The following is a 16,614-nucleotide window of genomic DNA, read 5'->3' as shown; positions in this document are numbered from 1 at the left end:
AAATTATGCTTACAAAAGAAAACTGGCATACCGAGCAATGTCAGTCCATAAGGAGCTTTTCAGTGGAAGAGGAAGAGGGTTTCAAAGAAAGAGAAAAAGTCCAGAGTGCAATAAAAACATGCTTAGGCTTTTGATCAGTGTCTAAAAGAAAAAAACAGAAACAAGTCAAAGGAAAATTTACACTTTAGTCAGAACTGAGAAAATGAGGCAGTTTAGCAGTGCTGTGTGGAAGCTCTGTCAAGACTCTTCTCAGTGATGATTTTAACCTCATTCCTCAGGGATAGAAAATTGCAGAATGCTGAGATATGTTTTGGGGCCAGCCTTTTTGCCTTCTGTTCCAAGGTTTTCACCCATACTCTTTTTCCTCTTTTCCAATTGACCCTGTTTTTATTTATTATTTTGTGCATCCATGTCTATGCACTATGTGTGCCTGATGCCTACAGAGGCATTGGATCCCTAGAGACTGGTTATAGACAGCTGTGACATGTGTGTGCTGGGAATCAAATCTGTGTCCTCTGTAAGAACTCTTAACTGGCCAGTGCTCTCAACTGCAGAGCACTCACTCTAACATTGGCCATGTTTCCATCTTAGCTATTATTAATTTAGTGTCAGTTTGAGTTACTCATACTTGCATTTTAGCAGTCTGAGGTTTGGTGGAAACAGATATAGTCCAGAGATGCAGTCTGGGGTCATGATCACCCCTTTGGTCTAAGCATTTGTAGAACACTGGAGAGATGAACATAGCTTGAGCAAAGGAAACCTCAAAGTCCACCCCCACAATGACCCCAGTAAGTCCGTACTCATTCCAACAAGGTCATGCTTCCTAATAGTGCCACTCCCTATGATCTTATGGGGGCCAATTGCATTCAAACTATCACAGATAGTGACAGTGATTATTGTTAGATTATTGTTTGCTATCCTGTCCTCTGTGTTCTTCTCCCACTGATTTTGTTCTCTCCCTTTTGGCCTTCATTTCTTCCGTTTTTTTCCTCTTCCTCTTTTTTTTTTTCTTGAAATCAAGTCTGTATTCCCAGACTGTCCTTAAACTCACTCTGTATTAGAGGATGACTTTGAATTTTTTTTATCCTTCCTCTTCTACCTTCTGAGTGCTGAGATTAAGGTATGAATTACCACACACAGTTTATATAGTACTAGGGACTGAACCCAGGGCTTCACAAATGTTAGGCAGACCCTTTACCAGCTGAGTTATATCCCTAGTTTATCTTTTCTTCTTTTAAATTTTATTTTTTTCTGTATTCTGTAGAACCCAGACTAATTCATTGATCCATTTCTCCCACTTACATACTTTGTCATATGCTAGGAATTAAACAGGTGTATGTCCTTTACCACATAAAGTGGGTGTGGTAACACGTAATTCCAGCACTTGAGAGGTAGAGGTAGAAGGATAAAAAATTTCAAAGTCCATTTGATTAGTTTGTCACCAAGGCCAGCTGGACTGGGACTGAATGAGCATGTGATCAAACCAGACTCTCTGAATGTGGCTGACAATAAAGGCTGACTGAGAAGCCAATGATAATGGCACTGGGTTTTGATTGTACTGCATTTACTGGCTTTTTGGGAGCCTAGTCTGTTTGGATACACACCTTCCTAGACCTGGATGGAGTGGGGAGGGCCTTGGACTTTTCACAGGGCAGGGCACCCTGACTTCTCTTAGGACTGGAGAGGAAGGGGGAGGAAGAGAGAAATGGGAGGAGGTGGAAATTTTTAATAAATCAATTAAAAAATTTTCAAAGTCACCCTTTTTACAGAGCAAGTTTAAGGTCAGTTTGGGATATAGGGAACTTGGGTTTTTTTTTTGTTTTGTTTTGTTTTAGAGAGAGGGGAGCTACATCCCTAGCCCTCTGTTAGTGATTTTTTTAAAAAAAAATATTTTGCTTATATCTTCTTCTAATCGATGTTTTTATTCTCTGGAGTCTTGTTTACTTCTACAAATAAGACACTGACTATTGCAGACGCTACTTTAGCCAAATTTGTTGGTGTGGTAGTCAGCTTTCTGCCATCATTACACAATACCTGAGGCAATTAACTGTTATAGAGAATAGGTTTGTTTTGACTCATGGTTTGGGAAGTTACAGTCTGACATAGTGGGCTAAGTGCCCTTTGCTTTGGGTTCTCTAGCAAGGGCAGCATAGAGGGTCAGGAGCATCTGTTGGAGCAGACTACTTACCTCATGAGCTAACAGAAACAGAAGAAATAGAACAATCCAGGGTGGCACAGTCCCCTTCAAGGATGTACACCTGGTGACTTTAAGACCTTGTACAAGGCCCCACTTCCTAAAGATCTCAAAGTCTCCCAGTAGTGCCAAGCTGAGGATCAGGATTTGAATGATGAACTTTGGGGGCACACTTGACATTCAGATTATAGCAGTTGGTTTTGGAAACAGCTCCATCTGCCTGCCAGACATTCAGAGCCACAATACTGTTTAAAATTTCCCCGACACCTTTATTTCTCTTAATGTAGTATTCATTTTCTTTTAGTGACCATGTTGTTAAACATCCGATTCACACTGTCAAAAATAGAAAGCAGCAGCTACCAGTAACAGGTATGATTTAAAGTGTTTCTTCTTTGGTATTTCAAGAAAATAGGTATTTGGATGACTGAAACTCAAATGTAAATTAGTATATCTGTTCTGTGTAAGCCATATTTTTGTCTCTGGCCTTTATTACCATTTATTCTTATGCAGTATCTTTCTCTTTATCCACTAAGATGACTGGATATGTCATAGTGAGAGAAAATGTATGAAAATCTGATGTTTAATAAACATTATAAATTTCAGAACCTTTCCATTAAACAAAAAAATCAATGTTTTGCATTTTTTTAGATCCATTTACATTGTGTTTAGACATAATAGATAAAGAAGTTGGTTTTCAAGCAACTGACAAGTCTTTCAAAATGTTGAAATATAAGTGCTCAGGTAAATATTTTTTAATTATAATAATTTCATAATTGAATCTATGTGCTACTTACTGGAATTTATAACACTTCTGCCTTATGATTTAATTTCATCTCTTTTGAATATATGACAATCTGAATTTTGAAAGCATTCAAATCAATATTGTCTGTTTTGCATTACGTCATGCCCATATGAGTAAATGCAATTAATATGTCTATTATTGTTGTTTATGTCACAACACTGTCTATAACTTTAAATGAGCAAGATAAATGTTTTTAGAGAATAGAGAAATATTTATATTATGCTTTAAAAAGGTATTATGTATCCATATATAGTTTTATATTGCTAGTAAATTTATTAATGTTCCTAGTGTCCCATGCCCCACTGCTGATGTTTTTCTATAAGATTTTATCGATCTGATCTAAACTTTTCTTCACATCCTACAATTTTCTCTTTTGTTCTTCTCTTTTTTTTCTAAGCAGGGTTTCTCTGTGTAACAGTCCTAGCTGTCTGTCCTGGAACTAGCTCTTTAGACTAGGCCGGCCCCAACTCACATAGTCCGCTTGCCTCTGCCTCCCGAGTACTAGGATTAAAGGAATGCACCACCACTGCCCAACTTCCTCTTTTCTTCACGTTCACTGTTCTATAGAGAAAACTGAGGTTGTTCCATGTTCAGTTCAGAACATCAGTATTGTATTTTAGATGAAGACTTTCATCTGTTATTCTGAAGCTGATGTATAACCATATATAAATCCCATATCCTCTCTCGTCTGTCATATAATTGTAAAATCTTTCTTTTCTTTTTCTTTATTTATATTTGCAGTACCTTTCTTTAAATCAGCACACCTGTATTCCAGCTACTTAAGATATTGAGGCATTCTGGGTGGTGGTGGCACATGCCTCTAATCCCAGCACTCGGGAGGCAGAGGTAGGCGGATCTCTATGAATTCAAGGCCAGCCTAGTTTATAGACAGGGTTCCAGGACAGCCAGGGCAGTTACAGAGAGAAACCCTGTTTTGAAAAGCTAAAATAAAAAATGTAGAAAGAAATTGAGGAGATTTTGAGGCAGAAAAGGTCATTATTATTAGAGCCTACAAATTCCAGGCTATCTTAGGCCATGTGTTACTACCTCATCTCTCAGACACACAAGCAAACAGTCAGTGTCATAGTCACAGTTTTTTTTTCAAGATGGCATGCAGGCAGGTGCTGGAGGAGTAGCTGAGAGCTACATACTGGTCTGTAGGCCGAGAGAGAAAGATTCTGGACTTTTGAAATCTGAAAGCCTACCCCCAGTGACATACTTCATACAATAAGGCCACACCCCCTAATCCTTCTCAAGTAGTGCCACTCCCTTTTGACTAAGCATTCAAATATATGCACCTATGGGGCCATTCTTATCCAAACCGCCACAGACAACATTAATATAAAAATTGTGGTTTAGTCTCAAATTTCTTTTTATCTGATTTTGAAACAGAGTATCACACTGTAATCAGGCTGGCTTGGAACCTACTATATAGCCTAGGCTAGTCTGAGAGTCAGCTATGAGCTATCACTCCCAGATTAACCTAATATTTCAGTGCTGAAACTCTGAACTCCTTGATTAGGTAGTCATGTCTAGTAGATGCTGAATACTGTTGTATCAATTTCACAGCATTTATAGTACCCTCTTGAGTTCATTACAGAATACCTAAGCAAATAGTTTGGACTGTTACATCCATTTGTCCTACCTGAACCAAGCTTATTTTTCCTCATCCTAAAAATCCAAATACTAGCTGGGTGGTGGTGGTACACGTCTTTAATTCCAGCACTTGGGAGGCAAAAACAGGTGGATCTCTATGAGTTCGAAGCCAGCCTGGTCTACAAGAGCTAGTTCCAGGACATGCTCCATAGCTACTGGGAAACCCTGTCTCGAAAAACCAAAAAGAAAAAGAAAAGGAAAAGAAATCTAAATACTTAATACAGTTTGCTTTCCCTTTAAATGTCCATCTGCTCTGTCTACCATCCCTTTTTCCTTTAGGGAAGAGGAATTTGTGTGTGTGGGGGGGGGTTGCTTGCATATATGCCTGTGCATCACTTGTGTCTGATGCCCAAGGAGCCCAGAACAGAGTGTTAGGCACCCCAGAATTGGAGTTACAGACTGTTGTGAGCCGCCATGTGGATACTGAGAATTGAACCCTGGTTCTCTGAACGAACAGGTAGTGCCCTCAACCACTGAGCCATCTCCCTAGCCCTGAGAGGGATCTTTTGAGATGAAGTTTGATTGTGGAGTCTTTTCTGTGTAGACCAGACTTGTACTGAATTTTCAGTGATCCTCCTGCCTCTGCCCTTCAAGTGTTGGAATTATCAGCATGTATACCCATGCCAGGGTAGTATTCTACTTCTGTTGGTGACTCTTCTTGATTCCTTCTCTCTCAATACACTCATTCTATTAATTCCCTAATGTACCATGAATTCTAACTAGTCTTAATAAATAAAACCTGGAGTCAGATATTGGGGCAAAAGCTGAAGAATGAGAGGAGCAGTGCGGCCAACCACTAGTGAGACCTTTTACCACTACCAATGCTGAGACCAAGTCGGTGATCCTGTCCTCAGACTGTCTCCTCAGACTGCACTGAGCTCCTGTCTACTCCTGCCTCATATTCTTCCCTCCGCTCATCCATATCTTCCCTCCCTAGTGCTGGTATTAAAGGCATGGAATCCCAAGTCCCAAGTGCTGGGATCACCTTTTTGTGAGCTCTGTTTTCCTTTTAGACAGATTCAATCTTGAGTAGCCCAGGACAGCCTTGAACTAACAGAGATTCCTCTGCCTCTATCTCCTGAGTCCTGGGATTAAAGGTGTGTGCCACCATTCCCTGGCCTCTAATGGCTTAAGTCTGCACTCTTATCTTCAGGTAAGCTTTATTTGTTAAAACACAAAGTGTATCACTATACCCTAAAACGTGGCACTTACCCTCTTGTTCACTATCACATGCACTCTTTCCATCACTGAGGATTGAATTTAGGGGACTCGCACATATTAGACTATGACTATGGCTATGACTATGACTTATTCTCTTTCTCTTTTTCTCTTCCTCCTCCTCCTCCTCCTCTTCCTCCTCCTCCTCCTCCTCTTCCTCCTCCTCCTCCTCCTCTTCCTCCTCCTCCTCCTCTTCCTCCTCCTCTTCCTTCTCCTCCTCCTCCTCTTCCTCTTCATCATCATCATCATCATCATCATCCTGTCCCTCCTCTCTCTCCCTTTCTTAACCCTTCTACTTATTTTTATACGTTAAAGCTACTCAAAGCTTCATTTTCCCTCTAAAACCAGTTAATTGATTTTAATTATTTTTGTCATTTTACTGAACTTTAAATGTTAGTTTATCTGGAGCCTTTTCCTCGTAAAACTGGTGACTTATTCATTATTAACTCATTCATTTCTTTTTTTTTATTTATTGATGTTGGTTCTCATTTTGTAGCTCTGTTACCAATGGCCAGGATTAAGATCATGTGTTTTCAGGTTCTTGACCTCTTATCCAATGAGGGCAGAGTTTTTCTGTCCTGCCAACCTGCTCCCAAAAAACCACACAGTGACTTATTATTAATTATAAATGCTCGGCCAATTGCTTAGGCTTGTCTCCAGCCAGCTCTTATGAATTAAATTAACATTTATTTTAATCTATGTGCAGCCCTGAGGCTTGTTTACCTCATCTCTGAACTTCCCATGTTGCTTCTTTTACATCTGGCTTGAGATTCCTCTGACTCCCCACTTTTTCTTCCCAGCATTCTCTCTGTCCTGAAAATCCTGCCTAGCTATCAGCCAATCAACTTTATATTAACAACTAGAGCAACACATTTTCACAATGTACAGAAAAATTATTCCATAGCATTTTCCTATTTTTATCCAAATAAAAAGGAAGGTTTTAACTTTTAACATAGTAAAATTATAGACAACAAAACCAGTTATCAAGTAAGAATTACAAATACAACATCCAGTCCATTTGTATTTGGCAAATTTAGAGAAAATGTTCTATTATCTTATCTTCGTGAGTTTAAAGTTTTATACCCAATTTACCTTTTATCATAACTAAGGAAAACTGTAAGTCTAGTTATTTAGTCTTTAACTCTATTAAAGACTCCAGAAGACTATAATGTTACTAATGACAGGAACATCTGGCTGCCTGGAGGGTCACCCAAAGTTCTTCTGTAATGTTGGGGCATCCAACTTTGGTATACAGGCCTAGTGTATTTGATAGACATTTTTGAGAAGCATGAAATTTTGAGGGGCTCTCCTACCTTGTCTTGGCAAAGTTTGATAGTAACTTTTTTTTTGGTTTTTTGAGACATGGTTTCTCTGTAACTTTGGAACCTGTCCTGGAACTAGCTCTTGTAGACCAGGCTGGCATTGAACTCACAAAGATCTGCCTGCCTCTGCTGGGATTAAAGGTGTGTGTGACCACCGCCCAGCCTGGTAGTTACTTGCTTTTGTGTCCTGTTGGTCTATTTTGGACACTATACTGTCAGCAATTGAGACAAGGGTAGTTTCTTGCTCAGTGGTTAACTTTTGCCACAAGGAAAGAAAACTCCACACGGGATTTTTTCTTTTTTTTTTTAATATTTATTTAGCCTGCATGCCTGCACACACACACACACCAGAATAGGGCACCAGATCTCATTATAAATGGTTATGAGCTACCATGTGGTTGCTGGGAATTAAACTCAGGACCTCTGTAAGAGCAGCCAGTGCTCTTAACCTCTGAGCCATCTCTCCAGCCCCACATGGGGGTTTTTCAATGCCCACCACCTCATCTGAAGTAGATTGAAGCTGCCGGGAGCAAATGTTTCTCATTGTCATGAAAAGCCTTAAGTTGTTAAACATATTAAATGGCATATTCTGTAGGTCTTTGAAGTGTGTGAAGACCATCTATCTAAATTTATCTGGTTAACCTTGAAAATATACCTAATGTGACTGCAAGTTTGATTGCTATAGACGACTAACTGCTAGCCTGTATTTTTAATTATACTTTATATCTTTAAATCAACTGCATAAGCACAGTATCTCAAACAAGAGTAGAAACATAAATACAGTAAAACAAAATTAACTTTTAATTTATGTGATTAAACCAAAATTCATACCAATGTAAAATATTTTGAGATTAGTAGTTTTTTTATTTTAAAGACTTATTTATTAATTATATATACAGGGTTCTTCCTGCATGTATGCCTTCAGGCCAGAAGAGGGCACCAGATCTCATTACAGATGGTTGTGAGCCACCATGTAGTTACTGGGAATTGAACTCAGGACCTCTGGAAGAGCAGTTAGTGCTCTCAACCTCTGAGCCATCTCTCCAGCCCCAGTTTAAGATTAAAGTAGATTCAATAATCTATCCTTTTCCTTTCGTTCCTATATTTTAGTCCCATTTTTTTTTCTTTTAAAAAAGAGATCTTTGAGTTTAACTCTTTTGTGTAGCTTTTTTCATGACTATGACCAATAACAACTTGTAATCAACCCCCCTTAAATGATAACAAGCATCCATAACCCATCTTTTATGGGAATTTGGGCATCATTCTCTAGACTACTTCCTGTTGTTTTTGGGTGCTAGTATCTTTGTGAGAACCTGTCGGGGACTAGCCATGAGAAAAATACCTCTCACCAGGGTAAGGGTGTGGGGATTTAGAAATATAGTAAAGACTGTGAATTTCTAAATCTTGACTGGAATAGTTTGTGAGGTTGGACCATCTCAGCCAGCAGCCTTAAAACTGTTTTGGATGCTGGATCACCTGGGCCGTCTGTTTTTACTGGTGTCTGGTTTCCTTGTCCTGAAAATATATAAACTTTTAAAGACAACATACATACATGTCTATGTTAATACAAGGATAAACTGTGTATTGTACATAAGTTAGGCAAAGATGAAATCTTTTATCTACTCAAACATAAAACAAAAAAAATCATCTTTTGCTTTTCTATTTGTTTATTGGAGACAGTCTCACATATCCCAGACTGGCCTCCAGTTGATAGTGTAAGCAAGGATAGTCATGAACTTCTGATTTTCTTGCCTCTGGCTCCTAAATGCTGGGATTACAGGTGTGTTCCCAATTTTTTGCTGTGCTAAGGATTTAATCCGGAGTTTTGTGAATGTTAGTCAAATATTGTACCAACTGAACTAATCCTTAGCCCTTTTTCTTTTTCAAAACTGAACCTAGGGCTTTGCACATGCTAGACAAGCACTGTACGCTGACCTGTAGTAGCCCTTTAATTTTTTGTCTTGTTTGTATTTTGGGGTTTTTTGTTTTGTTTTTTGTTTGTTTGTTTGTTTTGAGACCAGATTTCACAAAATTGCCCAAGCCAGATTGAACTTGCAAACCTCTTACCCTTCTGCCCAGGCCTCCTAAGAACTTACGATTGTAGGCATGTGTTGCCACAGTGAGTTGGATGCTTCTTTTCTGAGTGATTGTAACCTCTTATTTCTTTGTATTTATTTATATTTTTTACTCTCTGAGATGAGTTGAGGTTTCTTGAAATACTTCATACATTTCTAATTTTACTTCAGTTTATCATCTTAGAGGTGTCTATTTTCTTTTTGGGGGGCGGTTTCGAGGCAGGGTTTCTCTGTAGCTTTGGTGCCTGTCCTGGAACTAGCTCTGGTAGACCAGGCTGGCCTTAAACTCATAGAGATCTGCCTGCCTCTACCTCCCGAGTGCTGGGATTAAAGGCTTGCACCACCACCGCCTGGCAAGGGTGTCTACTTTCACAGCGTTATTAGTATATAATTTTAGAATATCTATATGTCAACTTAATTTGTTTTCTTTCAGGTTGCATAGCGGTGAGAAAACTACTCAACAGTCGAAATTTTAGCAAGCTTTTGCACTCTTGTACATACCAATGTGATTATCATAAAGTCATTATGGAAGCTGAAGATAAATATAAAAGTGAATTAAGGAAAGCACTTATCTGTGACAAAGGTAATTAATTTAGCAACTTTAACTGTAATTATGGCTACACATTCTGAACTGTCATCTAAAGTATTAGGTGTATTGACTAGAGAGTGTAAAATACTGTTGAAAAGAAAACCTATCTCTAGATTACCAATAACTTAAGATATACTAGAGTAGATTTAGTCTATAATGACTTAAAAATTCTCTGTAAACTGGGTATGGTGGCACATACCTGTATTCTCAGCCTTTGGGAGGTAGAGGCAAGAGAATCAGGAATTCAGGGCCTACCTTAAATATACAGAGTTTGGGGCCACACTGATCTATCTGATACGCTGCCTCAAAAAACAAAAAAAGATCTAGGTGTGGTGGCACATGTCTTTTATTTTCATTACTTGGGAAGCAGAGTTAGGCAGATCCCTGAGTTCAAGGACAGCCTGTTTTACATAGCTAGTTCTTGGACAGCTAGGGCAACACTGAGAAACCCTGTTTCAAACCCAAAACCCCAAAAAACGTCAGTCTGGGGAGATAGCTCAGCAGTTACGAGCGCTTGACTGCTCTTACAGATGACCCAGGTTCATTCAGTCCCAGCATCACAACCATCTGCAATTCCAGCTCCAGGGAATCAAACACCCTTTTCAGGCACACATGCAGTATGCATACACACAAGCAGGCAAAACACTCACACACAGTAGGAAATACAATAACAAACAAAATTATTTCTAGTTCACTTAAGGATTCCCACTAGACAAGGGTAACACGTATCATACTATAATAGAATTGATATATGACTACTTAGATTGATATCCTAAGTATACTAAATGTTTTCTATATTTTTCAGAAATTTTGCTGACTCCCCGTAGAAGAAGACAACTTAGTAAAGTGTCTACTGCCTCTGAAGGACTAAGTGAATATATTTAATTTTTAAATAAGCTTAAATTCTACATATTACTAAAAAGAGAGCAGATGAATGCCTGTTCTCATTAATTAGTTAAAATGATAATGCTTGGCTTGTATGAGATTATACCTATTGAAAAGAGACAGTCTTTTCCTCTCTATGGTGTTTGTTTACTTGTTGCCTGCTACCTGGGGAATTCTCTCTAGGAAACAGACATGTCTTTTTATTTATTTATTTTTAACTGGCATTATAGATTTATTTTATGTGTATGATTATTTGCCTGCATGTATGTATTGCACCAAGTGTATGTAGTGTTCATGGAGTCCAAAGACGATACCAGATCTCCTGAAACTGGAGTTGTAGAGGGTTGTAAGCCACTCTGTAGGTGCTAGGAATTGAACCCTGGTCCTCTGGTGCACTTAACCACTGAGCCATCTCTCCAATCCTGACATTTACTAAGCATCAGATACATGTTAGGTGTTTTATAGATATTATGTCCTTTGATTGTGTTAATAATCAGTTGGAAATCACAGAACTTAGATTCAAGTGCAAGACATCTAGAAATGCTTGTTATATCTGGTTCAAATTTCAAGAAAGTTATTCTGTGTACAAGTACTTCAAAGAGACATTATAGAAGGCTTCTCATAACTACTGAATTTTAAACAATAAAAATTAAAGAGACAAATGGAGTAAATTAAGTTTCTCTTTTAAAATAAAAATCCTTAGTAAGTTAGCTTATAGAATGCTAAGGAATAGGGAGATGAGTCAGCTGAGTGCTTGCTGTACAAGCACAGGGACCTGAGTTTGGATCTCTAGCATCACATAAATGCTGGACATGGTGGTACATCTGTAGTTTAGTGCTGGCAGGGCAGAGACAGGCAAATACTTCCCTGAACCAACAGGGTATCCAGTCCTGCCAATAGGTGAGTTTCAGGTTCAGCTAGAGAACCTGTCTAAAAGATGTAGGTGGCAAGTGATAAAAGGAAGAAACCCAACATTGACCTCTGACTTCTATACATACTGATTGATTGACTGATTTATTGATTGATTGTGCAATTTTAATTTAACTGTAAGGTTAGAGCTTCTGGCTTTTCATCATTCCAAATTTATCAGAGAGATTTCAAGAGTGTTATCATTTTCTTCTAATCCTAGGAAACTAATACCTTCAGGTTAAGAAAGTGCAGTGGGGTCTCATTAGTGTCACCTGGAGATTAGTAATATCAGTGGAGCTACTCTCTTGTTTATTACAGATTTTGAACTTGTGTATCCCAAAAGCATTTTGTCTCACTTAGCATTTATTTGGTTATTTTCACTGCCAAACCTTGAAAGCTACTTAAAATTCACTTTATACATCTTGAGTCTTTCTCTGCATTAAAAGTTATTTGTGGAGCTGGAGAAGTAGTTAAGTAGTTGAGAGTGCTTACTGCTCTTGAACAGGCCATGGGTTTTATTCCCAGTACCCATATCAGGTTGTTCATAACCACCTATAACTCAAGTTCCAGGAGATCCGACACCCTCTAGTCTCTGAGGGCACCTGCACTCATGTGATGCACATAAACTTATGTAGACTCATACATATACATAAAAATAAATAAATCTTTTTTTAAGTTTTCATAGCCTGGTGGTGGTGGTGGTGGTGGTGCAAACCTTTAATCCCAGCACTCGGGAGGCAGAGGCTGGTGGATCTCTAAGTCTGAAACCAGCCTGGTCTACAGAGTGAGTTCTGGGACAGCCAGGGTGGTTACACAGAGAAAACTTGTCTTGAAAAAACAGAGTTCTTCATGTAGAGGCAGGTGTGGTGGTATGTTCCCATAATCCAAGCCCCCAGGAGGCAAAGGCATGAGAATTGCTGAAATTCAAGGCCAGCATGGTCTACATAGCAAGTTCCAGACCAGCCGGAGCACATACACAGCCAGATCCTGTCTCAAAAAATAAAATATAAAACCAACAAAAAGGTTATTTTTGTAAGTTAAAATTAAGTACAGTGCTACTCTTTTAGATACTGAATAGCTCAGTCTCCCAAATGCTGGGATAACAGGAATAAAGTGCTGTTCCTGGAATGAAATGCCTATTTTTCTGTAATAGTAATAGTTTCTGTAGTAGCTATTACAAAATGGAAACTTTGTCCCATACAGACATGTTGCACTTAGAAATTTTGTTCTTAGTTCAGTATGGTGGTGCATGCCTTTTATCTCAGCACTCAGGAGGTAGAGGCAGGTGGGTCTCTGTGAGTTCGAGGCTACAAAATAAGTTTCAGGACAGCTAGAGCTTTTACAGAGAAACTTTGTCTCAAAAAAAAGAAAAAAAGAAAAAAAATTTCTTGGCAAGGACTTGACATCAAATTATCAATAGATTTTTTTCAGTAGTATCTTCAATGTAAATAAATAACTAAAAATTAGTCTATAATTAATTTATATTGAAAAATAATCAGCAAACCTCATGCAAATGGGCATAATTATGATTATATACTAATTATGCAGAGTGATCCTAAATACTGTTATGTGACATTGACTTCAAATACCAAATGCTTATTTTTGTAGGTTAGACTTAGTTAATTGAAAATAAGCAGTTAATAATTTGCCTGCTTTGTTAGAATTTACAGGAATATTTTGAGGAAGTTTTAATTTGACTCTTAATCTTTCTCTCTCTTTTTTTGCTTTTTGTTTTGTTTTGTTTTTTGTTGTTTTTTTGTGGGGGGTGGGTGGGCAGGGTTTCTCTGTGTTGCCCTAGTTGTCCTAGAACTCACTCTGTAGACCAAGCTGGCCTTGAACTCACAGAGATCTGCCCTGCCTCTGCCTCCTAAATGCTGGGATTAAAGGTATGCACCACTATTATCCAGTTTAATCTGTCTTTTAAGTCAAACTATGAATATTTAATATGTGACCACTTTTTCCCTCTTGATTAGTTTCCCTTTCATATTAGGTGTCTCACTACCATTCATTTAACTGTAGTTTATACATAAATTTGAGCCTATCATTTTGAGGAATACCATGTAAGTATTGATGACTCCTCCAAAGCTCTTTTTAGGATGACTTGCTGTGTTGAGAGAATTTGACAAGTAAAAATTTCTAGAATTAAGCCCTCTTTCCCATTTTCTTCTGTAACACACAGTGGATATTAAGAATAGCACTGAGGCTGGGTGTGTGACTCATGTCTCTAATCCCAGAACTAAGGCAGAAGGCTCATAAGTTTGAGGCAAGTGTGACTATATAGCAAGACTTTCTAAAAAGCCTAAATAATAATAATAATAATAATAATAATAATAATAAATAATAATAATAATAATAATAATAATAAATAATAATAATAATTTTTAAAATTGTACTCAAAAGGCCATGTAGTGAAGAGTCTTTTTCAAAACTACCCAGTCCTCTGCTGTAGAATTTGTAAGTCAGGAAAATGGCAGCATTGGTGGAAATGGGGGGCTTTATGTGAACAACTTTTAAGGCCTTAGTATCCTAAAAGTTATAACCTGCCTAGTCCTGATTACAAGGAGATCAAGTCACTTATCAAATGAAACTTCAAAGAAACTGGGTAACAACAGTTTTCCAGCGTTACCAAAACTAAGGTGTAACTTCATATACAAGTTTTGAGATAGTTTTATCAATAATAACTTTTCTCTTAACAAGTACTAGTGGTTGTCTACTGTATCTGAGATACTGTTCTGAACCTGGGCAATACAGTGGTAACTAAGCTACTCAGAAGTCTCACCCTTCGTGGAGCTTGCATTTTAAATACTAACTACTAATAATAACACTGACTTCTCAGCTTCTGCTGGGAAGATGTTCTCTTTTGTTTTAAACCATCGCATTTACCTTAGGAAGGTAGACAAATGGCCAGCACTGTTTGCTTGCAAGTGTCAAATTTTATACATCTATCCCTTACATAGTAAGTAGCATCCTCAAGCAGAAATGCTGATATGCGTCTCTCTGGCATCTGTCTACAACGGCACACAAGTTATTAGTGAACTCCAAAGTGGAAGGAAACCATTCTTGGGACTGGAGAGATAGACCAGGAGTAGAAATGCTTGCAGCTAAACCTCATGACCAGAGTTTTATCCTCAGAGCCCATATCAAAGTGGAAGAAGAGAACTGACTCCACAAAGCTGTTCTCTGTTCTCCACATGCATGCGATGGCATGAGCGTGTCCATACACATCACATGCTCACACAGTAATAATAAAACTGCTTCCTTATAATAATCACCAGGAGATAACTGAAATAACTGTTGACCAGCTGTGTATTCTTTCTGTTATAGAAGCTATTCATCAAAAACCAGATAGTCAAAAACTTCCAGGTTTGGAGGAACATGCTCGTAATACCAGCATTCTAGAGGCTAAGGCGAGAAGATTCCGTGTTCCAGGCGAGCATGGACTACATAGTGAGTTTGAGGCAAGCCCACACTACATAGGAAAAACCTGTCTCAGAAGAAAAAAAGCGAAGAGAAAAGAAAACCTACAGACTTCTTTTTCCATTATGTAACCCGTTTTGCTTTTATGTTTTGATAAGCTGAGCACCTCTATAGATAGTACATCTGTTTTATTTTTTAAGTGAACTTCAAAAGACTCTTAAAAATAAAACAATGAAAACTGGTGTTCAGAATAACAAATGTTATTCTCTATTCTGTGAAGTTATGGAGCCTTTGAGAAGACTGTATCTGTAAGATAGTTAAGCTGTTTGTTAACCATCCTCACAGCAATGCTGCATTAAAATCTAATGTTTATAAACTTGTTTTTTGATTGATAGATGTGGATAGTGTTTCAATGATTAAGTTATAATATTAAAGAAATTACAGTGATAGCACCTCACTTAGTGATTTATTAAACTGAAGTAAATGTCCATTTGAAAAGTGTCTCTGTCTCTGAGTTTGAGGCCAGCCTGGTCTATAAGAGCTAGCTCCAGGACAGGCTCTAGAAACTACAGGGAAACCCTGTCTCGAAAAACCGAGAAAAAAAAAGTGTCTCTGGCATTGAACTGTCTTATTCTGTAGTTTATATCTAGGGAATAAGTTACACATTTATTTGAGTCTTAGGATTTCTTATTTCAGCAAGTATTAATATATTCTACAATTTCCATTCATTACAGGAAAACGAAGAATTCGTAAAAACTTTACCAAAGAAGAAGTAAATTATCTTTTCCATGGAGTTAAAAAAATGGGAAATCATTGGAATTCAATTTTGTGGTCTTTCCCCTTTCAACAAGGACGAAAGGCTGTAGACCTTGCTCACAAATACTACAAGCTGATCAGAGGCCCCAACTGTGCAGCCATATGACTAGAAGAGACTCAAGTTTTTTGTTTGTACTCTTAAAATAGAATTTCTTAGGAGATATAAAATGTTAAATATTCTTCTAAACTCTTAAGAGATAGGATATGAGAGTTGAAATGACTTTTGTGATACAAACTCTTCAAAGTATTACAGTAATTTATAAAGCAAATGCATTTTCAGAAATGTGAAAATTAGATAGAATTTTTCTGAGGCCAAATATGTTGTGGCTTTAATTTTTCTTATAGTCAAAGAACTTAGATCAGAAGAAAAAATTAGCAGCCTTTAAACATTACTTAACATTATATTGCCACAAATACTATATGAGACATTTGCTTTTCAATATTTTTGCCTAGTGCCAGTGTTCACTCTAGAACTCAATTTCTCAAGCTGTTCAACTAAGGCTCTCACCCAACAAATAAATGGTTGCCATTTGTTAATTGAAATGATTCCTCTTCTAAAGGTCAATTATGAGGTTGTACTAGCACTCTCATATTCTGTGATCAAATTCTCATTTTGCTGTATGTTTACTTGCTTTGTTTATTCATTACATTGTATTGATTTATTGTATATTTGGGCACATGTGACGGCCAGAGAAAACAATGTGCAGAAGTTAGTTTTTTCCTTGCACTGT

At 37.8% G+C, this 16,614-nt stretch overlaps 1 protein-coding gene across 1 annotated transcript in view; it reads left to right on the top strand.

Annotated features, from left to right (window-relative positions):
* The window catches only part of Terb1 (telomere repeat binding bouquet formation protein 1), a 54,185-nt gene extending 37,788 nt beyond the window's left edge, over positions 1-16,397 (top strand). Inside the window, exons 13-18 of the mRNA XM_038313345.1 lie at positions 2,499-2,563; positions 2,843-2,935; positions 9,701-9,850; positions 10,662-10,727; positions 14,975-15,097; positions 15,802-16,397. Of these exons, the coding sequence (XP_038169273.1) occupies positions 2,499-2,563; positions 2,843-2,935; positions 9,701-9,850; positions 10,662-10,727; positions 14,975-15,097; positions 15,802-15,989 (685 nt within the window). The 3' untranslated portion in view covers positions 15,990-16,397. The remainder of the gene's footprint in view (positions 1-2,498; positions 2,564-2,842; positions 2,936-9,700; positions 9,851-10,661; positions 10,728-14,974; positions 15,098-15,801) is intronic.
* The last annotated feature ends 217 nt before the right edge of the window (positions 16,398-16,614 follow it).

The sequence above is a fragment of the Arvicola amphibius genome, chromosome 15, assembly GCF_903992535.2.
Source record: "Arvicola amphibius chromosome 15, mArvAmp1.2, whole genome shotgun sequence".
NCBI classification, from domain to species: Eukaryota; Metazoa; Chordata; class Mammalia; order Rodentia; family Cricetidae; genus Arvicola; species Arvicola amphibius.
The sequence above is the reverse complement of the archived record's forward strand: the minus strand, read 5'-3'. Positions and strand labels throughout refer to the sequence as shown.